The sequence below is a fragment of the Pezoporus occidentalis genome, unplaced genomic scaffold (assembly GCF_034315485.1).
Source record: "Pezoporus occidentalis ecotype Australia unplaced genomic scaffold, CSIRO_AGI_Poc_V1 ctg172, whole genome shotgun sequence".
NCBI classification, from domain to species: Eukaryota; Metazoa; Chordata; class Aves; order Psittaciformes; family Psittacidae; genus Pezoporus; species Pezoporus occidentalis.
In genome coordinates this window covers 910,794-926,308 of record NW_026913554.1, presented here as the reverse complement: position 1 = coordinate 926,308, position 15,515 = coordinate 910,794, and the positions used below count along the sequence as shown (strand labels likewise).

Genomic DNA, 15,515 nt, shown 5'->3' with positions numbered 1-15,515 from the left:
CCAAAGTATGTGCATCCACCTTGAAATGGCACTAACTCAGGTTGTTGAGAGGCAGCTGTCATCTTGAATATCTTGCTATGCAAGTAGACTCTACCGTGTTAGTTGTTAACTGTCTCAAGAACTTTCTTACGGTATAGATACATGTCTTCTCACTGGTGATAGATGTTTCTGCTTCTTTCTTCTGTCTTCACTAGGGTTTAATGCTGTGTCCGTTTTCTGTGGACTTCATGGGTTCTCATCTGTTTGGGCCAAAATAAGCCTTTTTAGCAGAGACCAGCTGCTTTGCATTTCAAGTTCACCTGCTGTTTTTGGGGAATGGAAAGCAGGAGGACTGGTTAGGCCAACTTACAAGGAATCATGCGTTTACCCACTCATTTCTGTCATGTGCTGCTTCGAGCTGTCTTCAAGAGATACTTGGGCCTTTTTGGCTTTATTTGGGAGATTTGGTGTAACTAGTTAAGTTTATTCAAGGTAATTACTGTTCACATTGCTGTAATTCCTTTTGTGCTTTCATCTGAATACCGTGGTGTTTGGTGTATAATGTTAAAGGTCTAGCACATTCCATTTTGGAGGGTTTTATCTTTCAGACGAAGGACGAAGAAAGCTGGTACTGAGGAAAATAACAGGTCTTGTTCAAGTGCAGGATTTACATCTGTTTTTATAGTGTGATATTCCAACTTGGGAGTCTTAGGGCCAAAGAATACCCAGACATTTTATGATAACCTAAGAAATTGTTCCCCAAACACTGGTGAAATGGTTGTTCTGTGTTGGTAAAGTTCATGGTATTAGATAAGCATGAGATTTCCTGGCTCTCGGCATTGGTACTTCAAAGGACTTCATAGCTGTCTGAGATAAACATGGAATTTCCTGGCTCTCGGTGTTGGTACTTCAAAAGACTGTACAGCTGTGTTTGCCATATCTGCAATGCCATGGGCATCCACTGAGAAAGCCAGCAAATGGTCCAACTTGTTACTTGCCGAGGTTCTTTTGTATGATCTGAAGATCTTCTGTGTGATCTTCTGTATGTGTGTAAGGTCAGCTCATTGTATACAGTTAACTGTGATTGTAACTCACTACTGCTGTTCTGGGACCAGGTTGGTACTATCACTGAAAAAGGAGCAGTTCATTTCCATTACAGGCTGGCTGGATGGGCTGGGGCCAGTGTTAAGAGGTTCAACAAGGAAAAGTGCTGGGTCCTGCATTTGGGCCACAGCAACCTCCTGGAAATCTGCTTCTGGAAAAGGACCTGGGGGTGCTGATTGACAGAGCTGAACATAACCCAGCTTGTGCCCAGGCAGCCGAGAAGGCCAGTGGCATCCTGGCCTATATCAGCAGTGGTGTGACAGCAGGGCCAGGACAGTGATCACCCCCCTGTACTGGGCACTGGTGAGGCTGCACCTCAAATTCTGTGTTCAGTTCTGGCCCTTCCCTACAAGAGAGACATTGAGGTGCTGGAGCAGGTTCAGAGAAGGGCAGCAAAGCTGGTGAAGGGCGTGGAGCACAAGTGTGATGAGGAATGGCTGAGGGAACTGGGGGTGTTTGGTCCGGAGGAGAGAAGGCTCGAGAGGGACCTTACTGCTCTCTACAACTGCCTGAAGGGAGGATGTAGTGAGGTGGGGGTCGATCTCTTCTCCCAGATAACAAGCAACAGGACAAGAGAAAACAGCCTCAAGCTGCACCAGAGGGAGGTTTAGATTGGATATTAGGAGAAATTTCACAGAGAAGGTGCTCAGGCATTGGAACAGGCTGCTCAGGATAGTGGTGGAGTTGTTGTCCCTGGAAGTGTTCACAAACAGTGTAGATGAGGCCCTCAGTGACATGGTTATTGGTGGCTTTGGCAGTGCTGGGGTAATGGTTGTACTTGATCTTAAAGGTCTTTTGCAACCAAGTTGATTCTGTGATTAAAAAGAAGTTTGGTTACCCCTTAACCAATCTTTTAGTAATATCTCTGTTACATTCCCTTCTCCGTCTTTGCATTCATAAGTTGGTTCTTCAGAAAAGAAATTAATTGTAAGAATTAAGATCTTCTGTGTTAACTGCTTTCTGTATGTCAGGGTGAATAAATGAAAGAATGACCATTAACCTGGTTGTTAACTGCTGGGTCTTGAATGGAATGCTGAATGCAAGCTTGTTGTAAAATGGCAGAATCTCTCTCTCCTTTTTACTGTAATAAAGCTGCTTCTGTTTGCAGCACTGTGTTGCTGGGAGACTGCAGCTAATTTTTATGGTGTATGGCAGTAGTAGCGATTCAAATTATACATTTAATTGAGTAGCTCTTGTCTTTGTTTGTAAACTGTCTTCTGTAAAGGGAGAGAATGTTTTGTTTTGTTCTGGGAAGAACAGAATTCACACCAGAGAAAATGATGGAATCTGGAACAAAAGCTCAGATTGTTCTGTTGATAACATCATCGTACTTCCAGAGTCACTCTAGGGGGAGTTGTGGCCTGGCAGAATTTACACTGGTCTGGTAGTCAAGTCTAATGCAGGTATGCAGGAGAATTCCAGGTGAGTGAATTCCACGTATCCTCAAAATGCTGTTTTTCTTTTTCAGGCTCTGTGCATAAAACTTCAGCATGTGATGTGACTTTAAAGTGAAACAGCAGAATAGACTCTGAGAGATTATAAATTGGAAAACTCTGTAGTTTTGGTTCACAACACAGACGCAATGGCAGTTCTGGGTTTCCATAGAAAATTTAGTCCTCCTTAAAATGATTGCTACACAGCTTGCATGTGGATCAGGACATGCATGCAATTACAGTGGCAAAAGTGGGAGTAACTGGGTGTGCATCTAAATGAGAAAATACATGCATAAGCTAGAATCTGGCTACTAAGTTAAAAGCCATTTCTTTCTGAATCTGTACCCTTTTCTGGAGAAAGGAAATGGTTGTCCATTTCTTGATGTTCACATTCTGTTTAGGTTTTTAGCAGTGTTGCTTTCTATCTTGCTTGAAATGCCTCTATGTAATGGGGTGTGTGTGTCTGAAGCCAGCTTGCTTAAACACGCAAGTCATGTCAGCTGCAATGCGGCAGTGCTTGGTGCTAATGAGGTGAGCAGCCAGAGCACCCGGCTGCTTGTGTTTGCTCCTATCTGTGCAGTTATGGCAGTGGGATTGGAAAAAGGGATTTGTCTTGGATGTGGCTCTGGTTTGGCCCTCCCAGAGTGTGGTTCCGTGTCTTGAGTACTGGACAGCAATTTCCACTTCCATTTTGGGAATTACGTGGTTGCTTCATTATATTTAAGGAAGGTTCTAAAGTATGTCCTGACTGGGGAGAAGAAAAGAAAATGGGAAGTACAGAGAGAGGGACACCCTCCCTTCTTTCGTGCCCCCTCATTAATTCTAATGCACCTTGAAACGAAATGTATTGCCTGCCAATATGTGCCTTCAGGTTAAATAGATTTAAGTCTGTATTAGAAAAGTAACATCTTTGGAATATAGAGCTAATCGGGTAATTAATTTTGGCTAGATCTGACTAGTTACAGCTTTCATAGGCACAGAAAGGCAGATGTGCTGTGATTTCTCAGCTCACCTGTCTTTTTTTTTAACCCTTAAGGTGCTGAAGTGTGAGCTGTCTTACTTTATACTTGAAATCAGAAAGTTTTACTTTCAGTGTAAGGTAGATAAAGTGAATATCAAATCCTATTTGTCTTTTCCCATCCTCAGGTGCCAGACTCTCTTCATTGAGCTTGATGCCTTCCATCCAATCCTATTGTATTCTCATTCCTGCAGCCTGTCTTTCAGTGGTCCTTTCTCAGAGACATGGTCTGTAAAGCTATAGGTCATGATTAAGTAATGCATTGGTCTTGGTGGCAAAGCTTGCTTTCCTTCTAGTTCCTACATTGATGTCACAGGGTGTTATCCTGTTAGCTGATAAGGTTATTTCTAAGTGCTTATTTAGTATAAGTCAGATTGTTTAAATTATCAATGTTAAATATACTGCTTTGCTTTATTTTTTTCCTAAGGGTCATCGCTAACCTTTGTTACTTTGGCAGTGTGTTGTGTAATGTGATGCCACAAATAAAGGGATCAATAAAGATGGGACTGGGAACGGTATGAAATGATGGAGGCAAGAGCCTCCTGAGCTATGGATACTGATGATATGAACTTAGTGTGTAGCTAACATTTATAGAAAGGATGGTGTGTCAACCTATAAAAAAAGTCTTTCACCCTGGGAAGGAGCCTAAGACTGTGTGCCCTAATACAGTCTGTTCTTTGCCTAGTCCTAGGTTAAGAGTGGCATTTGTGAAACAGCACAACTGATGAGATGCATTTTAGGGATAGTTGTGCTGTTATAGTGCTTACTGTTGATGTCTGGTATCTGTTGTGGTCGCATACAGTGCAGTACTTTTTTGGCTGTTTACCTTCTCCCGAAGACCTTGTAGTTGATCGGGATGTTTTTCTCCTCCTTCTCTAGGTCTCCGAGTGAATGGCGAGCTCATTACTGCTTACCCACAGGTGGTGGTTGTGCGTGTACCAACACCTTGGGTCCAGAGTGACAGTGATATCACAGTCCTTCGCCACCTAGAGAAGATGGGCTGTCGATTGATGAATCGTCCCCAGGCCATCCTCAACTGTGTCAACAAGTTCTGGACATTTCAAGAACTTGCTGGTCATGGTGTGCCTCTTCCAGACACTTTTTCATACGGTAAGGCTTTTGGACCAAATGGGTAACATAGTTGCCTACCATAATTTATGCTTTTGAAGTGCAGAACGTATGAGTCAAGTTTTGGAAATCCATAGAATTAAGTTGCATGAGGTTTGTTCCTGTCGTGGTTTAAACCCAGTCAGGCAACTTGTTCACTCACCCCCCCCCCTTCTTTCCCTCCCCCTACTCCCAGAGGGACAGAGAGGAGAATCGAAAAGACTGCAACTCCCACAGGTTGAGATAAGAACAGTTTAGTAACTAAGGTATAACAGAGATCACTATTGCTACCACCAATAATAACAATGATAAAGGAAATAACAAGGGAAGAGAATACAATACCTCAGCACCAGCCGACCGATAACTTGTCCCCCCTCAGCCCGACCAAGCACCGACCGATACCTCCTCCAACCCTGCAGTCTCCCAGCCCTTCCGGCTAACTCCCAGTTACCTCCTGGGCATGACGTGCTGTGGTATGGAATACCTCTTTGGTCAGTTTGGGTCAGGTGTCCTGTCTCTGCTTCCTCCCGGCTTCCCCTCCTCCCTGGCAGAGCATGAGGCTCACAAAGTCCTTGGCCAAACCAAAGCATCATTGTTATCAGCTCTGTTCCCAGGCCGAAAGTCAAAACACTGCACTGCACCAGCTACCAAGAAGGAGAAAAATGACTGCTACTGCTGAACCCAGGACAGTTCCACAAACAAGTATTCCATAACCAGAAAAGCAAATTAAAGTTGTAACACTTAGATTCTGGTTTTGGCTTTGTTGATTAGATGTGATGCTTTGGGAAGGGTACTTTAGCTGTACCTCAGCCTGCCAAGCAACTAACTTTGGTGTTACTACTAAAGCACTTTGCACTGTTTTCCAGTTGTCTGAAATAACAGATAAGAACTTCGGGAGCTACATGTCATAGGATACTGTAAGGATCTAGACTTCAGTAAAATCTGAAAGGGGATTAAATTTCTGTACGAATAAAAAGATCTGCAAATATTTTGGTTATCGTGAAAGGACAGAAAGAGTACAGGCCCTCATGTTCACCTTGCAACAATTGTTTGGGACTTGTTTGCCACCAGAACAGTTAATTATTTGTTTCTTGTGTCTGCTTCTGGAGTGTATGGTTTCTGACAGAGTGCTATATTAGAGGAACCATGAGTCTGAGCTACCCTTATGCTATTTCTGATTTTATTTACAGTATGTTAAAGAACTGAAGATACCTCTCAGCCTTCATTTTCTTCTGTCTGGTTTCACCAGTAGACTTGTAATAGGAATTTGACAAAAAACAGAAACTTGACAAAACCAAAACCATGGGTTTCTATCAGTTAGTCTGAATTACAATTTCCATCAATTACTGTGAAAAAAATCTGAGAAGAAACATACCCTTTCTTTATGGATATAGTTGCTCTGGCTCCTTGAGAAAGGAGTAAGTGTTCAGTGTTTTTTCAGGGAGACCATGAACAATGGGGTAGTTGCAGAACATCTCTGTTCATAACTTCCCACCACTTCTTTTAATGCCTGCCTCTGGAATTTGACAGGAAGGCAACTACTTTTTTTTAAACACAGGTATTAAATTCCCAGGGAGAGCTGGCTTTGCCAAGAAAAACAGGATGTGCTGAATGACATGTTATTCCATGGCACCGGGTAGTGATGGCTGCTGCTGGCTTTGTGACCAGTGTCTTGGCTTGGCATCTGTTCTTTACTTACTGCACATTCTGTTAGAGGACTCTCATCCCTTTGTTTGCTGACTTTCTCTTTTGTATTTCTTGTACTGTGCTCAGCCTTTTGTGAATTGAACTGAACTCAACCTTCAAGTATCAACCATAATCATCAGAATGGTCATTAAAAGGTCCTTATACATGCAGTGAGATAAAAAGGTGGAAGTACTACTTCAGGAAGTAGGGAGAATGAGATGCAAGAGTCTTAAGCCTTGGAAAGGGAGATGGAGGAGTGACAAGATTTAGGTTGTTGCTGTTTTCTGGATTATGCTTTGACTTCATATTCCTTGTTGCTTTCTTGGTTAGTAGTTTGGATGGAGCTGTTACTGTTGTTATGTCTGTGCTGTTTTCCTGGTAGATATTTGAAAAGGTGTGAGTTGATAAAGTAAAAGGGATTAACTGGATCAGGATGGTAGAATTGGGACCTTCAGATTTCAAATGTTGGAGTGAGCCTTTTGGGGTTGTGATCAGGAGGCCTTTGTCAACTTGTCTTTCCTTTCAGAGGACGTAGGAGTTCGTATCCCGTGGATCACAAACACCTTCAAAGTCTGATCATACTTCATGACTGAGTTTCTCTTAACTGATAGGTTTTTTCTGCATTCTCTAAGCTGTAAGGGTGGGAGGAATGTGTGGCAATTATATCCCTTATTTGACCATACTAGATTGGTGGCACATAATGTTGTTGGTTTTCTTTTTGCCAGGTGGTCATGAGAATTTTGCCAAAATGATTGATGAGGCGGAAGTGCTGGAGTTCCCTATGGTGGTGAAGAACACGCGGGGTCACCGAGGTGGGTGTGAGGCCAGGGCTGGGGGGAAAATGGTGTTCTGAGGAGGACTCTAAGATCTTGTCTTGTCAAGTGAAGATAGTTAAGTCTTCTATTGGACGTTGGACTTCTTTGTGGTACATTTAAATTCTACTACACTTTGGCCTCTGAATGCTCAGTAGGCTGCAACACTGGGAAGCGGTTTTAGTAGAACTGAGTCTTGCAATAGGTGGGGGGATGGGATTTCAAAATTATGGTGCATTGGTGACTTCTGTGAGGAAAGCTTTGAACTAGAATAATGGGAGGTCTGGCCTTAGGGAAATAAAAGCCTACATGGATTTTAGGAATGTTTCTAAATAGGCATAAGAAATGAAATGAAATCTTGGTTCAGTCAGTCTTAATTTGACCTGTTTTTTTATGTTGCCTATAATTAGGATTCTGATATAAATAAAATCCCATGTATTGTTTGTTTGTTCCAAATGGATCTTTTTATTCCAAAAAATATCTTGTGTAACAGTGCTGGTGATAATAACAGCAGGTTCAGATTAAATTCTTCTGTTCTTAGTCTTTTATTTTAAGTAGTGAATATGAAACAATACATAAATTTTGTTTAATGTTAGTGATCTACTAAAGGAAAATGTGTTTAAAATCAATTTGAGAGGCTATTTGCACAGTAGGTTGCACTGTTTTTAATTTACTTTAAAAACAATTTAATAAATACTAAAAGTAAAAACACAGAAACCAAAGTTTAAATCAGCAGTTACCTTAAACAAAAGCAAGAAAAAGGTGGCAGTTCCTTCTTACTGTCTGTCAGTAAGACTCCGTTCTTGCTCTGGTGCATCTCTTCTGCTCTCGTGAGTGCTTTTGTTGTCATGTAGTAACTAGAATTCAGGAGCTGTTATTGGATGAATCTAGATGGGTTATATTTACAGGGATTAATTCCTTACGTGAGTTGTCATTTACTCGGACAAATGCTTGTGCTGATGTAATGGAAGAGTGAGAGCAAAAGTCTGGGACAGGAAGATAGACCTGCTTCTATTGGCAGTAATACTTGATTATATAGTTTTAAAGTGCTTGTAGAGCCATGAAGCCACGTTGGAGTTTGACTTTGCAGCAAGCTCAGTTTTACAATTGTGGAGTATCTAAGACAGATTTGACTTGACACTGCCTCTTCTCCAAGATCTATTAAATAATTACAGAGTTTGCAGCTATTGAATTTCTTCTGCTTTTTTTTTTTTTTTTGTAGAATTCATATAAATCTCTGTTTACGAGTTTTACTTTAGAGCACTTTAAATTCCAGGCATCTTAATGTAAATTTATGCACATCACATATCCTTTCACATGAAGAGAGCCGGGGAAGCATTTTAAGATTAACTGAAGAGCAGCCGTTTGCAAATTGTATTAAAAAAAAAAAAACCAAACAAAATGGGCAAACATGGTCCTAGGTACTGGCCAGTGAATAAAAGTCATTGTATTCTAGGTCCATTTTCTTATAGTTGGTCCAGTTGGCTGCTACAGCAAATGTACCAGTCTTGGTTTTACCGAGATGTCGTAATGCTGCATAATTCCTAAGAAGTGAATAGTTCCCCTATAAGGCATTATTCATCCTATCCCATTTTAGGAATACAGTAGGATCATTAAATGCAGGAGAGCTAAGTTGGGAATGGGAGAAGCTTTCTTGTAATGATTTTGAAGCCTACATTCTGATACAGCGTTTGGGTTAAGAAATTCCATGTTCATCAAGCGGTGTTCTGTGTTAGGCAGTCCTTAAATCCAGACAAAGCAGTGGCTGTTGCACTTGGGTTTTGGAGCGCTTGGTGGAATTCTTCTTTACATGTTATTTCTCCTAGTTCTGCTCTTGCTGCATTTCTGGTATCTTAAGATAGGCAGTTTCTCAATTGATTTTTGTACTCTGCTAATGTTGTGGCATAGCTGAGTTACAATTCTGCCACAAAAAAAAGATGGGCAGCCTTTTGGAAAACATGTAATATGACACATGGAAGTGTCCTTAAAAAAGGGGAAGAGGAGCTGGGAAATGTAACTTCAGAGAGAAAGGCATGCCATGCTGTGAGACTAGAAATGAGATGGGAAGCTGTAGAGCCTGTTTCAGGGGTGACTTTCCATCAGTATTAGTAAAATTGAGAAAGAACAAAGAAATCTTCAGTGTGCTGTAGAAATGAAGAGGAATGAAATTATGGTTTAGGTTAAAAAAAAACCAGGTCCTTGAGATGCTTGCTTGCAGAAAAGCTGGTGAATTCTGCAGAGGTTTTTTTTGTTTTGTTGCGTTTTTTGTTGTTTTTGTTGGTTTTTTTTTGTTTTTACCGTAATATATTCCATTAATTTTATATCTTGTGTAATCTTTTGCTAAATTATTTTGGGTACTCTGCAGTCTTGTTTTCCTCTGAATGCAGTTGTTCCACTGAAAAGCCTCATTCTAACAAGCAGCAGCTTCTAACAAGCAGCTGGTTCTGCAGTGTCATGCTAGCAGCTTCAGAGTTCTTAGCTGCCTGGTGGTTAAGTTTCATGTCATTGGTTGCTGTGTGTTGAAGCTGTAAGCTGCAGATATAGTCCTTTTGGATGAATGAAACTGTCTTATTAATTACATGTCTGCTGCTCTTTAAGTATTTCTTCCTTTTTTTCTCTCATTAAGGACCTGTACCAAAACGAGTAAGAAATTGCAAGACCACTTTTTGTGTCTAAAGTGCTTTCCTCTGCTTTTTCTCTCTTCTCCTCTCTTCTCCCTCTCCTGTGTGGCTCCTCAGTTCTGTCAGTCCCTGAACTCTTAGAAGCAGTGAAGCAGTGGAACCCTGGTGTCCACAGAAGAATTTGTAAATGTGTATAAGCTACAGATGGGGCATGTGAGAATGGGCAGCATATTGGTCTTTGGTGCAGCTCAAACCAGTAGCTTCTTCCAATCTTCCAATGTTCTTTTCTTCATACAGGTAAAGCTGTATTCCTGGCGCGAGACAAGCACCATTTGGCGGACTTAAGCCACTTGATCCGTCACGATGCCCCTTACTTATTTCAAAAATACGTGAAAGAGTCCCATGGCAAGGATGTGCGTGTCATCGTAGTAGGAGGCCGTGTGGTGGGCACCATGCTCCGCTGCTCAACAGATGGGAGGATGCAGAGTAACTGCTCACTTGGTAGGAAAAGCATCGTTCATAGTTTTGATCACAATTTTTCAATCCAGCTGAAATAAGCTGCACATTTTCTTTTGTATTAATCGTGCTTGCTGTTGAGGGTTTACAGAGGAAACAATGGAGTGAGGAATAAGTGAGACACGTGTTGAGCAAACACAGAAGGAGAGGCAATCTCTGCCCAAAGTATTGGATAGAATGGATGAAAAGGAGGAGAAAGTTCTAGGGACACAAGCAGAGCAACTGCTGTAGTAGTGGCAGTGTCATGCTAATGCCATGTTATCATTCATTTCATCCTTTTAAGAGGAACAGAAAAACAAGGAAGGTAGAAGTTGAGACTGAGGGAGGTGGAGGAGACAGCCAGTTGGTAAGAAGGTAGAGGAGAGTGTTAAGGGAAGAAAGTGCTGAGCACAGTAAACAGTTGGATTGCATTTTGCAGCTGCTATGCATCCTTAAGTCTTTCAGGCTTCCCCCTGCAATCTTTTTTAGTAAAGACCGTGCCCTGGGAGGAAGAGGAGGGTTACTACATTGATCGTAGCATATACAGAACTGAGTTTCTGCATAGTTTTGGGTGCAGTGCAGGGGGTTTTCTGAGGGTGGAAGGAGGAAGGAAGGTTGCCTGGCTGAAATTGTACTGAACCTGATCAGGGATGGCATGAAATGTGTTCATGTGTAGTACAGTTTTGGTGAGAATGCCCGAAATGCCTGAGACATATAGTTAATACCTGATGCTGAGGAAATAAAGCCTAACAATTTTTCTGCTAAGTGTTTTTTTTTTAGTTTGGTGTTTTGTAATTTTTTTTTCCCCTTCGTTTTTGTTTTTTAAATGTAAGTGTTGTGATAGGTAAAGTCTGAGTTGGTTAATACTTAGATGATGGACTGTGGAGTGGGCCAGCTGAGCTTCAGATACAAATGTTCCCCAATTCTTGCTTTAGAGACACAGACGTATGATAGCAAGCTAAGAGGGACATGAGCAGATGGTAATGTCTTTACCCTGTCCCCTCAGTTATATCTGTTAGAGGTGTAGTCTTATCAGGAACAGTTGTTTAATTTACCTGAAAGATGTCTTGTGATAATTTAAAAATACGTATGTAGAAGGAACAAAGGTGGTTTGTTAGGTCATCTTTTTAATATCCCAGGATTATAAAAAGGTATGATATCTTTCTTGACTAAAAAGTCTGCACTTAACTCTTCAACGAGTTGTCATTTTGACCTGCCCTTGTCTTTTGAAATCGTGCAGTGTTTTCAAATTCATTAGTAGTCACTGTGCATAGGAGGTTGCTTTCTGAGTCATGAGCAGTATGCTTACAGCCAAAAAGCACTACCCGGTTGAGAAGGATGTCAGTCACCTGTGACCAGACTACAGACAGCAAATGCTTTTCGCTTCTTGCAGGTGGCGTAGGGATGATGTGCTCACTGAGCGAACAAGGCAAACAGTTGGCGGTCCAAGTGTCGAACATCCTGGGGATGGACGTATGTGGCATTGACCTGCTGATGAAGGACGACGGTTCATTCTACGTCTGCGAGGCCAATGCAAATGTAGGTTTCATTGCCTTTGACAAGGCTTGTAATCTAGATGTAGCTGGTATCATAGCGGACTATGCCGCTTCTCTCCTTACCCCCGGCCGCTTGACGCGGCGTATGTCCTTGCTCTCTGTGGTGTCCACGGCAAGCGAGACTAGCGAGCCAGAGCTGGGCCCTCCAGCTAGTGCCGCTGTCGACAATATGAGTGCTAGCTCCAGCTCTGTCGACAGTGACCCTGAGACCACGGAGAGAGAGTTGCTCACCAAGCTCCCGGGGGCTCTGTTCAACATGAACCAGCTATTAGCCAATGAGATCAAACTTCTTGTGGAGTGATGCCACATGTAAATAGCTGACCAACAGAACTCTCTCTTGTACATTTTATTTTTAAACCAACTTGCAATGCTGTTTATCAGAGAAGCTCAGAGGAGTGAGGAAAGGAGAGGGGGGTGTCAAGCAAGAGAGCAAGAGTAAAAGGCACGTGTGTTGTGCTTGCTGCCTCCACTGTTTTGCAGAACATAAAATTTTGTTCATTGTTCAGTATTAGTTTTCTAGTGAAGATGCTCAGTTCACAACTTAAGTGGGAATTTTATTTGGATGCTGCTTTGGTCCCAGACGTATTCACAGGCAAACATTGGAAGCATGATTCACACTTAAAGATTTTCAGAAAGCTGTCTGGCAGCTCTCTAGAAACTTCTGTGAATTCTTGCACCAGTCAAGTCTCTTCTGCCTTTGCAAGGCTTGATCCTGTAAGTGGCCAAGTGCCTCAGATTCTCTATTTGAGTTGAAGGTGTCAAATACCAGGTATTTCAAAGTCCCTGGACACCTCCTGTTCCTACTTTAGTAGATGGGAGCTGTAAGTTCAGGATCCTTTGAAAATTGTCACTTTGTGACCTTGCAGGATTTGGCCTTTCAGATGATGAGGCTGAGAGAAGCGTCAGCTGACTTTAATGTGAGCTTTCTGTAGAAATTTGTAATTTGTACCTTTCTTGGTATTAATTGGCAGCTTTGTGTCTATATTTCTTTATAAAGTTTTCCAAGACAGATTCTATTTTTTTTTTTTTTGTCATTTCAAATCCTGATTTTGGAGGGTATGTAGGAGAATTGGTCATACTCTAGTTGCGGCGCAAGTGGCACGTTTTAACTATCTTTGCATGATTGGAGGAGATAAACAGCACTGTAATGTTTGGTATACAAAATGATGTCTAATCCAATGTGAAAAAGAATTACGCTAGTTTAAAGCAAACGTGCATCGACTTGTATTTGTTAGTGTTTTAGTCTTTTGGAGAGAGATCTGCAATGTTACTGTTCCGTTTTCTTTAATACATGCTAGTCCAACACTCCCTTCTCTATGCCTGCATCTTTAACAGTGGCCAAAGTAAAAACACTGCAGACTATTTGTTAAGAAAACACTGAGAGGGGGGAACATGGTAAGGTGTGGAGGAGGTAAAAGGTGGTTAAAAGTGATAGACATCTTGAGGTACTTTAGAATAAAGCTGCAGTTCATACAGTACTTAACCAGGCTTGCTTTTTCCCCACTGAACATAAAAGCTGATGTTGGCAGAAATCCAAAGAGTATAACTGGGGAGAAATACCCAATTCTTTAGCTTTGGGAAATGTGCAGCAGGTTTAAAAACTAAAAAGTGAAAAAAAGTATATAAAAAAATTATAAAAAAAATTGCTCAGCCAGAATTTAAAAAAAAAAATAAAAATATAACCTAGGTCCACAAATTGATCCTGAGCCCTTCCATGTGTGGTGTGAGTACACACACTTCTGTGTGTTTGTGTGTGTGCATTTGCTTTGCTTTTTCTTTTTTGGCTTCTCTTTTCTTTCGGGTTTTGGCTGTTTAGCTCCTAGTTTTTTTCCAGGCTGCCTGATTTTCCTTAGTCCTTCTGGCTGTGCATTTTCTCCTTAGCCTTGAGCTGTTTTGGAAAACAGATAACCAAAACAGATACTGAGTCCATTTTCAATCCCTATCTTCCTCCTTTTCCTCTTTTTCCTCCTCCCTTTTCATTCCTTTCTCATTCTCTGGGTTCATAAAGGCCTGGAACTATAGATATATATATATAAAAAATAAGCCTCTTTTTAAGAAAAACAAAAAACAAAAAGAAAGAAAAAAAAAGGTAAAATGTTTACAATTGAAGAATAATCTTGTGAAAATAGGGTTGGTTTGGAGGGGGGTTGTGTGTGTGCAATGCTGCTATTTTCTGGATACTTTAATGGAGCATGTCCCATGTACCCTCTGAGGCTCTGCACTGACCACCTCTGTGGCCCTTCCTCACCTCTCTGCTGCTCTGCTGTTTTATCTTCACTTGGACCTTAAACACTATTCACGGACACTATGCAGAGAGTCTTCAAGAGGCAATAAACAGAACAGTATTAACCTGCTTTATGGAGGTTTGATCATGCTTCTTTGTACAGTTTGGTTTGTTATTTTTTTAATTTTATTTTAAAAGGAATGTAATAAAATGGCTTTTTTTTTTGTAGAATTAAATATTATTATTAAAATCAAGTGAAAGGTTGACTGTTGGTGTTAAGCAGGAGAATGGACCAGGTGGTCCAGCACCAAAAGGAGCTTCAGCAGTAAAGGTATTATAAAATCTTCCCGAGCCTTCAAGCACACAAGTTATACCTGCAGAGTGTAAAGGTCTCTTGACTTCCATGAAGAGTTGCAGAACCACAAAACATGAGAGAAATAGAATTTTCTAGTCACTGAGCACTAAAGTGTCTCTTCCAGAGGCTCTTCTACCTTTGCTTGTTTATCTAAGGAGAATTTGGGTGGTGGTGTGGTGTTGGGAGTTTTTGGTTATGTTTGTTTTTTTTTTTTTTTTCCATTTGTTTTGTGTTTTTTTTCGGTTTATGTATAGGTGACTGCACTCCTCGCAAGGCTGATAGGGTCAGTCCTTTTCAGCTGTGGCATGCATTGAGCATGTGTGTAGTAACAGCAGTGAGTAAACACATACTAGTTGGTATAGTGGAACCTCTATTTCTGTCACAGGAAACTTCTTTTAGAGGAAAGACCTCGTAACTGAACATTCTGGACTATTTTTTGACTCTCCATAGTATTTTGTGGCTCACAGGAACTTTACATTTCTGTCAGCCTTTCAGAATGTCCAGGTTACACCTCCCACTAGTAAAATTTGTGAAGTAAACACTAGTTTTTTTTGAAAGACAAACATGGACTGGGAGATTTCCAGTTTGGCTCCCTTGGGATAAGGTGCTCCTCTGTGTTTGGTGCTTCCATTGCTAGTTTGGATATAAGTCCATATACAGTGGTCAGGGAGGGAGACAGGATTTGAAACATGTATATTTGTTTGGACATTGGGTATTGATAATACATCAAAACCTTGCTTGAGGGTTCATTGGTACAAAGGAACACACTCGTCTCATGTGTTCACTCCCTACTTACCCATTGCTCCTGTAACAGTGAAATGTATCGAGTGGGCTGAGGGTGAGAGTGGGGTGCCTCGTTTTTACTTAAAGGAAGAAAAAACCCGCCAGCAAATCTAGCTTGTGGTAATTGCACAGTGTTTCCCAGTGAAGGTGAAGTTTATGGATGTGAGTTTTATACCCTGTATTTCCTTCAGTTCCATATGCTGAAAAACACCTGCTAAGTTTTCATACAGTTGCAGTAACACTACCTCCATATGTGGGTTTAGAAAGCACGTGTTGGAGAAGTGGTCAACGTAGTGCTGGATTGCAGTAGTGCTAATGCAGCTGATGGCGATCCTACTGGTT

The 15,515-nt window shown here is 41.3% G+C and overlaps 1 protein-coding gene across 6 annotated transcripts in view; it reads left to right on the top strand.

Annotated features, from left to right (window-relative positions):
• Positions 1–14,165, top strand: part of RIMKLB (ribosomal modification protein rimK like family member B) — a 47,136-nt gene extending 32,971 nt beyond the window's left edge. For all 6 annotated transcript variants that reach the window (XM_062614088.1, XM_062614085.1, XM_062614087.1 and 3 more), the window contains 4 exons: positions 4,414–4,644; positions 7,053–7,139; positions 10,058–10,261; positions 11,649–14,165. In XM_062614088.1, the coding sequence (XP_062470072.1) occupies positions 4,414–4,644; positions 7,053–7,139; positions 10,058–10,261; positions 11,649–12,112 (986 nt within the window). In that variant the 3' untranslated portion in view covers positions 12,113–14,165. The remainder of the gene's footprint in view (positions 1–4,413; positions 4,645–7,052; positions 7,140–10,057; positions 10,262–11,648) is intronic.
• The last annotated feature ends 1,350 nt before the right edge of the window (positions 14,166–15,515 follow it).